The sequence below is a fragment of the Populus euphratica genome, unplaced genomic scaffold (genome assembly GCF_000495115.2).
Source record: "Populus euphratica unplaced genomic scaffold, PopEup_1.0 scaffold46.1, whole genome shotgun sequence".
NCBI lineage: Eukaryota > Viridiplantae > Streptophyta > Magnoliopsida > Malpighiales > Salicaceae > Populus > Populus euphratica.
Window position 1 is genome coordinate 922,788 of NW_011499852.1, and position 12,142 is coordinate 934,929.

At 35.0% G+C, this 12,142-nt stretch overlaps 2 protein-coding genes across 2 annotated transcripts; both read left to right on the plus strand.

The window, feature by feature from the left end:
* The first annotated feature begins 2,083 nt into the window (after positions 1–2,083).
* Positions 2,084–6,704, plus strand: LOC105121766 (threonine dehydratase biosynthetic, chloroplastic). The gene is made up of 9 exons (XM_011020550.1): positions 2,084–2,656; positions 2,978–3,157; positions 3,245–3,514; positions 3,766–3,972; positions 4,405–4,653; positions 4,732–4,802; positions 5,078–5,195; positions 6,010–6,144; positions 6,262–6,704. Exons 1-9 carry the CDS (start codon positions 2,183–2,185, stop codon positions 6,400–6,402), a joined length of 1,845 nt encoding a protein of 614 aa, XP_011018852.1. The 5' UTR covers positions 2,084–2,182; the 3' UTR covers positions 6,403–6,704.
* Positions 6,705–7,911: 1,207 nt separating this feature from the next.
* On the plus strand, positions 7,912–10,180 carry LOC105121767 (GDSL esterase/lipase At5g03820). The gene is made up of 5 exons (XM_011020551.1): positions 7,912–8,483; positions 8,584–8,714; positions 8,821–9,054; positions 9,405–9,660; positions 9,757–10,180. The coding sequence occupies exons 1-5, from the start codon at positions 8,243–8,245 to the stop codon at positions 9,948–9,950; spliced, it is 1,056 nt and encodes a 351-aa protein (XP_011018853.1). The 5' UTR covers positions 7,912–8,242; the 3' UTR covers positions 9,951–10,180.
* The last annotated feature ends 1,962 nt before the right edge of the window (positions 10,181–12,142 follow it).

The following is a 12,142-nucleotide window of genomic DNA, read 5'->3' on the forward strand; positions in this document are numbered from 1 at the left end:
GTCCCTGCAGCTTCACTGTAGCTTTTCGAAATTTCTGAGGAAGGATCACGGTCTTCCATTTGCGTTTTGCATTAGAAATGTTTGTAATTTAAAATATATTTATGTATGTGCTAGTGATTATTTTTTTAAAAAAATTTATGTTGAAATATATATTAATAATATTTTTTTATTTTTTAAAAATTATTTTAAACATCAGTATATCAAAACGAATTGAAAATATAAAAAAATATTTTAAATAAAAAATTTAAATTTTTAAAAAATATAATTTGCATTGTATTTTCAAATATATCATTAATGAACTATTATAGAATCAATGGCTATAATTAATATACCATCAATGAACTATTATAGAATCAAGGGCTATAATTAATATTGAACGAGGGCTAAAATAAATACGGGGAAGAAAATTGGGTAAAGATAATAAACACATACTAACATGTGAGCGAGGCTGTACAAATACTAACATGTGAGGGGGGCCACCGCAATTTAGTGGTGCCTGTGACAATCTTTTATCTCAAAAAATAGCTTTTCTTGATACTGTTTTCTTCTCTTTATCTTTTTTCTATTCTTCTCTCTTTTTTATAAAGAAAAGGGCCTTTGTTTCTCCTAATTTTCAACTTTAGTCTCTTTAATTTTAATTTGTTAGAAAACAAAAAAATCAAACTATTTTGTGCAAAATCAAATGTCAACAAAAGTCCAAAAAAATTTGTGCTGCCATGAAAACCCCAACCCATATGAAGGCAATCAAACTAAAACATCAAGCCCAAATCTCAGTCTAACCAATGCTAAATGACCTAATTAGAAGAAGAAAAATAGTTGTGAAATATAAAAATAATAAAAGGATGAAAAAATACTTAAATATATAAAAATAATAATATAATGAATGAAATTGTTAGACAGGTAGCATTTACTTATTTTCTTCATATAAAAAAAAAAGATAATAAAGACAAAAATATAATTGTGATTGGTAATGATGTACAATTTAAATTGATTATCTTAGCATCTTGTTTAATTGATAGTTGATAGTAGATAAAATATGATAAAATATAAAAAATTTTATTTTATTTATAATAAGTATTATTGTCAAAATTACATATTTACAACAATAATAAGATATTATTTTTTCATCTAGTTTACATTAAGTTTTGAAAATAATAATATTATAATAATCTTAATTATAAAATCTGAATCAGCTAGACGAGTTGACCCAAGACCTACCTAACTTGAGATCTAGACTTGTTTGGGTTTAAGAAAAATAGAAAATTTTTTGACCTAAATCAATCAACTGAAAACCTAAGTTTACCCATGACTCGATTAAATCAGGGTAAAACCCTGTTAACATATAACTAAAGTTTTGTTCCGGTTAACCACGGTATCAAGTTTTAAAATCATACTATTATCCTTATATATTTTAATTAGATATTTTAGGAATAAAAAATAAAAAAAACATTATTTTTAAAAACATATATATCCTGGTTTTAAAATATGAAAATTCACTTCAAGGTTACAGTAGATTGATATTTATTTCTATACTTTTTAACTAAATATACTTTATTTTATTATTTTTATCTTTCCTATTTTGAAATAATAATTGGAAAAGCAGTATGAGATTATTTCTTGTAATGTAATGGTTAGCTCAAGTAATGAAACGTGTTGATCATAATCACTAGTATTAGATGGGATTTGACTGATACTTTAGGTCTTGGTTTAGACAGTCAAATGCGCTGCAGCTTTACGACCAGCCGACCTAACATCACAAATAATTCATTAACCTAGCTAACAAGTCCTAGTCACTTTCTACAAATATTATAAATTTTATTTTCTAATACTTAATTTTAGGATTTTAACCTGAAAAAAAAAAACAGATTAAGGAGGATCTTGTTAATACTTGATGGATCATCGTGTTCCAACTATCAATAAAATCATTCAAATCTCTGAGAAAAAAGAAAAAAGAAAAAAAAATTCTTACATCCCTCGGCAGCAGCGTGGAAAATCCGTTTTTAAGAGAGTAGGATCTTGTCATTCCAAAGATACCCCTCCCCAGCTGGGTGTCGCTCTTTGATTGGCTTTCATACAATTCCAAATCAGCGGCAACGGAGACCAAAATTCACAATAAAACCCTCCTACGGCTTCTCCCTTCCAATCCCCCCCGCCCTTCTCTCAAACAAAAACACCAAAAGACATGGAGGCTCTCCGTCTACAGCCACCACAGGGACCAACACTCCTCCGCCCAAGCCGCTCCAGATTGGCCTCACAAATCCTCACTAGACCCCACTACAACCCCAAAAAGTCAATCAAGCGGTTCATCAATGCTACCCTATCAAAACCCACCGCGGGGATCCCTTCAATGTCAACGTCATCATCTCCCCCCCACGACAATCCCTTACGCTCCTCCATGCTTTCTTCACCTCCATATCCCGTGAAGAAAGTCTCTGCAAATTCTCTGCAATACCCGTCCGGTTACTTGGGTGCCGTACCGGAACGTACTGTTAATGATGGCGATAATGGGAGTATAATAAATGCAATGGAGTATTTGACGAATATACTGTCGTCAAAGGTGTATGACGTTGCGATTGAATCTCCATTGCAGCTGGCGCCTAAACTCTCTGAGAGATTAGGAGTCAAGGTTTGGCTCAAGAGAGAGGATTTGCAGCCGGTAAAGAGTATTTCAAATATTTCCATCTTTTTACTGCTTGCTTTTGGAAGATTATTATACTTCTTGGGTAGTTTGAATTTGAGCTCATAGTGAATTTGATCTTGTATTTAGACTGGAAACTTTATTGTAATTTTGAGCTGTTTCATTCAAAATGTGTGTATTTAGCAGCCATAAATGTGGTTACTTTTCTTCTCTCTCTCTGTTTTTTTGTTTTTGTCAACTTTGAATAGAAACTGGATGCGGGTTTTCATGCTTGAATGCTAAAAAAAGCTTCTTTTTACGTCAATTTGATTTTGATGGGTTTGATCGATCTTTTTTTAGGTATTTTCATTTAAGCTGCGTGGAGCTTACAATATGATGGCAAAAATTCCGAAGGAACAGCTGCAAAGAGGAGTTATCTGCTCATCAGCTGGAAATCATGCCCAAGGTGTTGCATTAGCCGCCAAAAGACTAGGTTGCGATGCTGTAATTGCAATGCCTGTTACTACACCTGAAATTAAGGTACATTATGCGAGAGATTATTTTTTATGATTGAGCTGTGAAAGTAGCTTTTTTTAATTTTTTTTTTTTGAATTTGTTCTATTACAGTGGCAATCTGTTGAGAGGTTGGGTGCGACAGTTGTTCTAGTTGGGGATTCTTATGACGAAGCACAGACATATGCTAAAAAGAGAGCCAAAGAAGAGGAACGGACATTCATACCTCCTTTTGATCACCCAGATGTTATCATGGGACAGGGAACTGTTGGGATGGAAATTGTACGTCAAATGCAAGGTCCGTTGCACGCAATCTTTGTGCCTGTGGGTGGCGGCGGCTTAATAGCTGGTATTGCTGCATATGTAAAGAGGGTAAATCCTGAGGTCAGTCGGTTTTTTTAGTTTATTTTATTAATATTAAAAGATATGTACAGAAAAATTAGTTCAATTTTATTGATACTGGTGCTATTTTTGCATTTGATTTCTGGACAAACTGCCATGGGTTCCAAGGGCTCCAAATTGCTGTGTGTAAATTTAATTGATTTCTTTGTCATCTCTTCAGTTTGCATTTGCTTGCTGTTTTCTATGCAATGTCACAGAACTCTTGAAGAACACTTATTCAATATTTAATGCAGGTTAAGATCATTGGTGTGGAACCCTCTGATGCAAATGCTATGGCATTGTCTCTACATCATGGTCAGAGAGTGATGCTGGATCAGGTTGGAGGTTTTGCAGATGGTGTGGCTGTTAAAGAGGTTGGAGAAGAAACTTTCCGCTTATGCAAGGAATTGGTAGATGGTGTAGTTCTCGTGAGCCGTGATGCTATTTGTGCGTCAATAAAGGTAGGGTATATTTCATATTATTTTAAATTGCATGAATCCTTCTCCTTAGCTCGTTATGCATTCCTAGTGTGATAAGTTGGTCAGATGGGTGATTAGTTGTATCTTCCCCTCACACCTGTTAAGATCATAAATGAGGGTTCTGAGTAATTGCACATTATTACTTAGCACCTCATAATCACCTTCATCATTAACAATACCTCGTGTGGTCAGAATGTTGACTTCAGCATGGATATGTAAAAGGTAACTGCATTGATCATGCACACACAGGGTGAAGGGGACTCTGATTCTCATCCCACAGTCCTTGATTCCCACTGATTCAGTAACGTGCTAAAATAAAATATTTGGTGAATTGTACTTCCCTAGAAATGATGGCTAACCCTGCAAACTGGGTAATAGCAGTCAGATAGAATTAACATTGAGTTTTTGTTGCAGGACATGTTTGAGGAGAAAAGGAGTATTCTAGAGCCAGCAGGTGCGCTTGCCCTTGCTGGGGCTGAAGCATATTGCAAGTATTATGGTGTCAAGGGTGCAAATGTTGTGGCGATAACAAGTGGGGCAAACATGAACTTTGATAAACTGAGGGTTGTGACTGAACTTGCCAATGTTGGTAGGCAACAAGAAGCTTTGCTTGCAACTGTTATGCCGGAGGTGCCAGGGAGTTTTAAACATTTTTGTGAACTGGTATGGCAATAAATATTTCTAAAGGAACAACAATTTTATTAATTTAATTTGCTCTGATGTAAATCATTTGGGTGGCAGGTAGGACCTATGAATATCTCTGAGTTCAAATATAGATCGAATTCTGAAAAGGATGCTGTTGTTCTGTACAGGTTAGTATTGCTGAGATTCTAACTGCTATTATAATATTTAAATCAGCTTGCTGATTTCAGTGTGAAATAGTTTCCTGTATAACTTTTCTACTGATGGTTTAGAATAATCCTATGGATTTGTCCCTTGTGAACAGTGCTTTGTTAGCAGCAATATCTACATGCAATTTAGCTTTACTCTTTTTTCTTTGAATTAGTTAGAATGTGATTACTCATTTGCAATTCAAAAATAAAATGTAGTGAAACGAGCACTTTATTATCCTTTGAATTATGTGCAGTGTTGGCCTTCACACAGCTTTTGAACTTGAAGCAATGAAGAAGCGGATGGAATCTTCTCAACTAAGAACTTACAATTTGACTGCAAGTGACTTGGTCAAAGATCACTTGCGTTATTTGGTAATATTGCGTTCTCATAAATAATTTCTCAAGTTGATTCCTTGAAGGGTATTTTTTTTTTTATGTTTCATAGCTACAAAGTCACTCTTAGGATGTATGTAAATTGTTGAAGAATAAAGGATGTCCCTTTGTGTAAAAGAGAACTCCTTACTCAAATTTCATGAATGTTACCTTATTCTGTGCTTAATCAAGTAGAAATAACACTGTTAGCAAACAATAATGAATGTCACTCACCCCATTGCGTTATTTGGTAATATTGCGTTCTCATAAATGATTTCTCAAGTTGATTCCTTGAAGGGTATTTTGTTTGTTTTTTTAATGTTTCATAGCAACAAAGTCACTCTTAGGATGTATGTAAATTGTTGAAGAATAAAAGATGTCCCTTTGTGTAAAAGAGAACTCGATACTCAAATTTCATGAATGTCACCCCATTCTGTGCTTAATCAAGTAGAGGTAACACACTGTTAGCAAACAATAATGAATGAACAATCTTTCTATATCTCCTTTTCAGGACATTTGATTTTTTGAATTTTTTTTCCTACCCCCAACCCTCATTCTCCAATTTTTTTTTAAAGGATTTAATTTTCTTTTCTTTTCTCCTTTCATTTTATTTACATGTTTGGATTTTTGTATTTTCTTCTAGTAATGTCCGAGACTCCATGTCTCCATTCCAGATCGTTCTACTTCTGAAAATGTATAACTTGGGAAAGGGGTCACATTCTCGCATATTTCTTTCAATATCTATCACGTGTTACATAAGCTTTTTCCTCGTTGGTCTTTTGCAATGCTTCATTTCTTACCTATCTTTTTACAGATTGGTGGCAAATTAAATGTTCCGGATGAGGTTCTTTGTCGTTTTGTTTTCCCAGAAAGGCCTGGTGCGTTGATGAAGTTTTTGGATTCTTTCAGTCCACGCTGGAACATTAGCTTGTTCCATTACAGAGGGCAGGTTGGCATGCAAATGCTTCTCTTCTATAATTGATATTTTTGCTGCTAGGTAAAATTGTCAAGGGATCTTTCCTCTTACCAATCCTAATATTTTATTCTTAAATTTCCCTTCCAACAGGGTGAAACTGGTGCCAATGTCCTGGTTGGCATCCAGGTTCCACAGAGTGAGATGGACGAATTCTGTAGTCGTGCCAACAGCCTTGGATATGATTATGTTATCGTAACTGATGACAATGAGTTCCACCTTTTGATGCATTGATTAGAATCACGAATTATATATCTCAGTGAGTTTAGTAAGGCTTGGTACTTGAGCAACAAACCTTTCTTAGGGGAGTGGACTATGGAGGGAAAGCAGACACCTCTCGGGCATTATCACAAGAGAAGAGGGAGAACTTGTACCATTTGTGCTCTGTTAATCGTGGTTATTTCCCCATAATGTAATTTATGATTGCGTTTTCCTTGTTTCTTTCTTCTGTTTGAAAAGGAAACCGTATGCTATGCATTGTGGAACTTGCATCATGGTTCAATAGTGGTCAGTAATCGAGTTACAAGGATGCTAGATGTAGGAACTGGGAAGACTTTCACTCCAAATGAGCATAACATTTTTGGATGGCCCATTAGCACCTGTAATAATTAAAAAAAATAAAATAAATGTGAATTAATTAAATTCGCCCTTGTCTTTGCTGAGGTTGATTTATTCATAGGATGCCGCCCATAAGATAAACAGAATAAGTGAAAGAAACAAGCAACCGCAGAATGATCTCTTTCAGTACAGGAGGGAGGAAGGGTTTTAAAGAAGTAATGTTGGATTTATCTAATCTGGGCTGTCTTTGTAGCTCGAGCCTCTTTTTATCAGGTGGCTAAATAGAGCGACCCAATCCTCGAAGAGGTCCATTATCTCCAGTTGCTGAAAACTGCACTGATTGTCAGCAGCTGCATTTAAATTTAAACGTCCCCAAATTGGTATTCTCATTTAATATCCCCCAACTATAAAAGATTTACCACTACAACTATAATTAATCGCGAGCAATGTTGCTTAAACTGATTCATGTCAGTCTATAATGAATGAGCTGCTGCTTCAACTGAGCCCTAATAACTCCTTGGTCCTTGAAGACTGGAACAGGTCAGGTTGACTTGCAGCATTTGCCCGCTATTTAAGGTTTAGGATTATTGAGTTTATTGGAAGAGGGATATTTGCTTAGATAAACAGCTAATTAATGTTTGACGAGCACTTAAATCTCTTCTTCTCTAAAGTGTTGAATGATGAGTAATATATTAAGCACAGTATTAGACGAAATGCTTCTATCATCTAATAATAACGATGATGTTGTTATTGGTGGGGGGTGAATTTTGTTTATGCTCAAACCTAAACAAAAAAGAAAAGAAAGGAAAAGGTACGATAATGCAGGAAGCAATACTGAGCTCTTATAATATAGTCTACTCTTCATATGACGAGTAAAGCCACTTGCCATCTCAAGGAACATGCAGGGCACTTCCCTTCCTCACCCATGCCGTGGCATTTTAGTTGTGAGGCTCGTTACTAAATGCGTGCTTGCAGAAGCAGTATTAAAGTTGGCTAGTTTTAAGAATTTCTTGGACTGCTATATGTTTTGCTTTGTTGAATTTTGTCCCTTCTTACATTGGTTAAGGAAGGAAGACCAGGCTACTCGTGGAGCATCATGTAAAATGTGATCTGCAATCTATAAACGTTTTAAAACTTTTTCCTTTATTAGTTTTCTTAGGGTGTTCGAAGCTTTAACTAAGTTGTTCCTCAAAACATTTGTATAGACATGGCAAAAGGATGGTTACGTTTTTGTTAGCCTAATAAATACAGATCTACAAAGAGGACATAAATCATGGGCTTTACAGGGTGCGAAACATGCCTCCTACCCAGAAAATAAACAGCTTCCTAGGAATTACACTCTTTAAGACGGTTATAATGCTTTGACCATAATTCACTGGATTTCCCATCTTAAATTCTGTACCACCCCCCTCCTCTCTTCCCCATTCACTCCAATCTCTTTCTCTCTCTCTCATTTGCACGCACACACAAACACGTACTGGGCAGAGAGTTCAGCTGCGGGAACTAACGAAACGAAATGGGGAATGCATGTAGGTTTTCGGCTACTTTCTTTCTTCTTGTTTTAGTTGCCTCTGTAGCTCGGGGGGATCCTCTTGTTCCAGCACTAATCATCTTTGGAGACTCAGTTGTTGACGTGGGTAACAACAATAACCTCACTACACTCATCAAGGCAAACTTCCTTCCTTATGGAAGAGATTATGTTACTCACAGACCAACTGGAAGATTCTGTAATGGGAAGCTAGCAACAGACTTCACAGGTAACTGTAGTTGTCAAGAATCCGCTCTTGTTTTTCTCCTCATTGGTCCATCTCATAAGCTTGCCATGCTTTGTCTGATTCTTTCATGCAATATGTTCAGCTGAATACCTAGGCTTCACCACATACCCACCAGCTTACCTTAGCCCAGATGCCAGCGGAAGAAACATCCTAACTGGAGCCAACTTTGCCTCAGCTGCTTCTGGCCTTTATGACGGGACAGCCCAGTCATATGTAAGAACAATGCCTTTTCCTCTCCCTCCCTCCCTCCCTCTCTATCCATATATATATATATAAATGTTATGTGCTTACATGGCCTTGTCTTTCTTATGGTTTGTAGAGTGCCATTTCTTTGACCAGGCAGTTGAGCTACTACAGGGATTACCAAATGAAAGTTGTGAACATGGCTGGACAAGCCAGGGCCAATGACATATTCTCCGGTGCTATCCATCTCTTGAGTGCAGGGAGCAGTGATTTTATTCAGAATTATTACATCAACCCAGTCCTTAGAGGACTATACTCAGTTGATCGGTTCTCAGACCTTCTCATGAGTTCCTACTCTAGTTTTATTCAGGTATCAATCCCACCACAGAACAGATTCTTTGTTTCCGAACAGGTGTTTGAGAAAGGTAAAAAAAAGAAAAAGAAAAAGAAAAAAACAGAGAGAAGAAAGCAGATAGATTTTGGCCAGAATCTTACGTCTACATTACTTAAATTTATCTAGTCCATCAATAAATCTCTGCACAAAATAAACCTGTCTATATCTAAGGGAAAACACAGAAAGTAAAATAGAAACATTAGTAGCTAGCACAAATCTACACATACTAATACATTAATTCCATGGCTAGATAAACGAGAAACAATCCTCTTCTTTAGCTTCTTCATAGCACAGAATTGTTTTCTAACAAGGAGGTGTTGAGACAGAGTCTCTATGGACTTGGAGCAAGAAGGATTGGAGTGACATCCCTACCCCCAACAGGGTGTTTGCCCGCAGCTATCACCCTCTTTGGAGCAGGAAGCAACCAGTGTGTCGAGAGGCTAAACCAAGACGCTATTTTGTTCAACGACAAACTAAACAGCACCTCCCAAGGCCTGGTGCAAAAACTTCCTGGCCTCAAACTTGTGGTCTTTGATATTTACAAGCCTCTCTTGGATATGATCAGGAAGCCAAGTGAAAATGGTAAGTAAATGCTTACTCTCTGAAAAACAAAAGCACAAAATCCGAACAACTGATTATCAATTTTCATCTGGGTACTTAATCATGTTAACGTGACAGGTTTCTTTGAGTCGAGAAGGGCTTGCTGTGGTACAGGTACATTAGAGACCTCACTGCTCTGCAATAATCGGTCTGTAGGAACATGCTCCAATGCCACAGAGTATGTGTTCTGGGATGGATTCCATCCCTCTGAAGCTGCTAACCAGGTCTTGGCTGGTGATCTCCTTGAACAGGGATTCGACCTCATCTCTTAAGAGCTACCTGCACCTACTCCCTCCCACCGCAGCTAAAACAATTTAATTACTGCTAGTACACTCCTTAATTGAAAATTTTAGTATCAGAGGCTTGTAATTAATATAAGAGGTACTTTGCAAGTCATCTGGCAGTCTCATCGCACAGGATGGCCATGTAAAACCTCGTTTGCAAATATCCGCAAGAGATATTTATCATCACTTCAATAAGATGATTATGTTTGTCATGGCTCCTTTTATTTCAGAAAACTTGTTTTTGATTTTTTAAAGTTTGCTGCATTGGCCCGCAGGCTTTCAACTGGAGTAATTTATATAACATGACTCCTCCCCACAAAGAAGAGTGTTTGGTTGCCCAACTAAGTAGAAAAAAATGTTTGGTTAAATAAATACTTCTTGCCTTTCACACCATATCTATCAAATGTGTTTTAAACTTTAAATTTGTAAAGGCTAAAATAATTCATTTTTTATTTATGAAATTTTATTTTATATAAAAGAATATATCTCAAATTATTTTAACTAAATACACATTTTTTTAATAACAAAAAGGAATACCCTTACCATCCATGTTGTTAGGTCAATTTTTTCACTTCAACTCTATTCTTTTAAAAATTACATCCTAAATTTTGCAAGTTCATAATACTTTATAAGGAAAAAAACATGAGATTATTTATATAATTATCATTATATTTCAATTAATGACTAAAAAACCCTTATATTAAATATTATATGTTTACCATAAATTTAAAAAAACTAAAACTTTCATAATTGAAATTCTATCAAACACAATTCCTATTTTGTTGGTGGTGGAGTAAGTTTTTGGACACAAGAAAGGAAAAAAACAGGGGACAAGCTCCGAGCCTGTTCTTGACCAGCATGGATACTTCTAAGCGCAGGTTAAGCTCCTTCAGGCTCTAACAAGCACAGGTAAATTTTCATTTTCACATTCACCCCTTTTATATTTGTACCTTAACTATTTCTTTCCTCTTTACTACTGCGGTAGCTAATGGTTGAAGGATAAAAATGTTACAGAAGTAAACCCAGATAGAGGATCGTACAGCTTGAGCAATATTAAGAGTGCTAAACCAGAGGCAATAAGATTTACTCCATGGATAGAGTGCAACACTGATACATCAGGGAATAATCAACTTAATCAAATTTACTTGTGCGTAGATACTACTGGGAGAAATCTCATTGAATTTCCAGTGTTTCCCAAAGGTAAATGTGGTTCAGAGATTGAGTTTATGAAAGAAGAATGTGGTGTGTGAGAGGAATCATTATGGATTTCAATTTTATTATTTTTTTAATTTGATTATTTTATATCACGTGTTGATTTGAAATTAATCTTAATAATTTATTTTTTATACCTTGATTTAAAATTAATCTTAATAATTTATTTTTTATACTTGTACACAGGATCTTGCACTGTCGAAGAAATATTTTGTTGCAATTAGTTAATGTTTGGTTTTGCAAAATAAAATTTAATTTTATTAATTTAAAATAATTAGAATTTCAAGGTCTGAAATTTAAAGCTTACATAAATATATAATCCTTTTTTTTTTTTTTCTAACATCAAAGAGTAATTTGCATGGTTAGGGGCAAAGTTCATGTCCTTTTTGATTTTTCAGCCACAAAACTTTTTTTTTTTTAATTTGATCCTTTCATATTGCCTTTTATTTGGGGTTTGACATAATAGTTTATTTTGGTTGTCTAAATATGAGGATTTCATAACATTAAGAGAAAATTCTGGTATTCAGTTTAACAAAATAAAATACAATTATGTTGAAATAAAATAATTAAAGATCAAGAGATCAAAATTAAAATTAAAAAATAATATGATAGGATGAAGTTAATGAACAAAACATGCTAGCATGTGGAGGAAGCTTATCATGTTTTAGCAACATTTATAATTTTTTTAGGTAGTCGAACATAGATTTATTTGGTGTTATTGGAAGCATCACAATGAGGTTATTCAGGAGAGGTGACTCGTATTAACGAGATTTCAACACTATTTTTTTTTCTCCTTCTATCTATTTTATCTCTTATTTTCTTGGGATTTATGCTCGTTTAGTTGAAATTGAAAGGTTTTCTATCATTTTGTTCTTATATTAAATTTAATCTTTATTTTTTTAATTGTTATTTTTTTATTTAGGTTCTTTTAAAACTTTGTTTTTTTCATTCTTAAATTTTATCATTTG

Coding starts and splice junctions, on each gene's coding strand:
- LOC105121766 (XM_011020550.1), top strand. CDS start 2,183: ATGGAGGCTCTCCGTCTACAGCCACCACAGGGACCAACACTCCTCCGC. Junction 2,657..2,977: donor AGAGAGAGGATTTGCAGCCG/GTAAAGAGTATT, acceptor ATCTTTTTTTAG/GTATTTTCATTTAAGCTGCG. Junction 4,803..5,077: donor GATGCTGTTGTTCTGTACAG/GTTAGTATTGCT, acceptor AATTATGTGCAG/TGTTGGCCTTCACACAGCTT.
- LOC105121767 (XM_011020551.1), top strand. CDS start 8,243: ATGGGGAATGCATGTAGGTTTTCGGCTACTTTCTTTCTTCTTGTTTTA. Junction 8,715..8,820: donor ACGGGACAGCCCAGTCATAT/GTAAGAACAATG, acceptor TATGGTTTGTAG/AGTGCCATTTCTTTGACCAG. Junction 9,055..9,404: donor CCTACTCTAGTTTTATTCAG/GTATCAATCCCA, acceptor GTGTTGAGACAG/AGTCTCTATGGACTTGGAGC.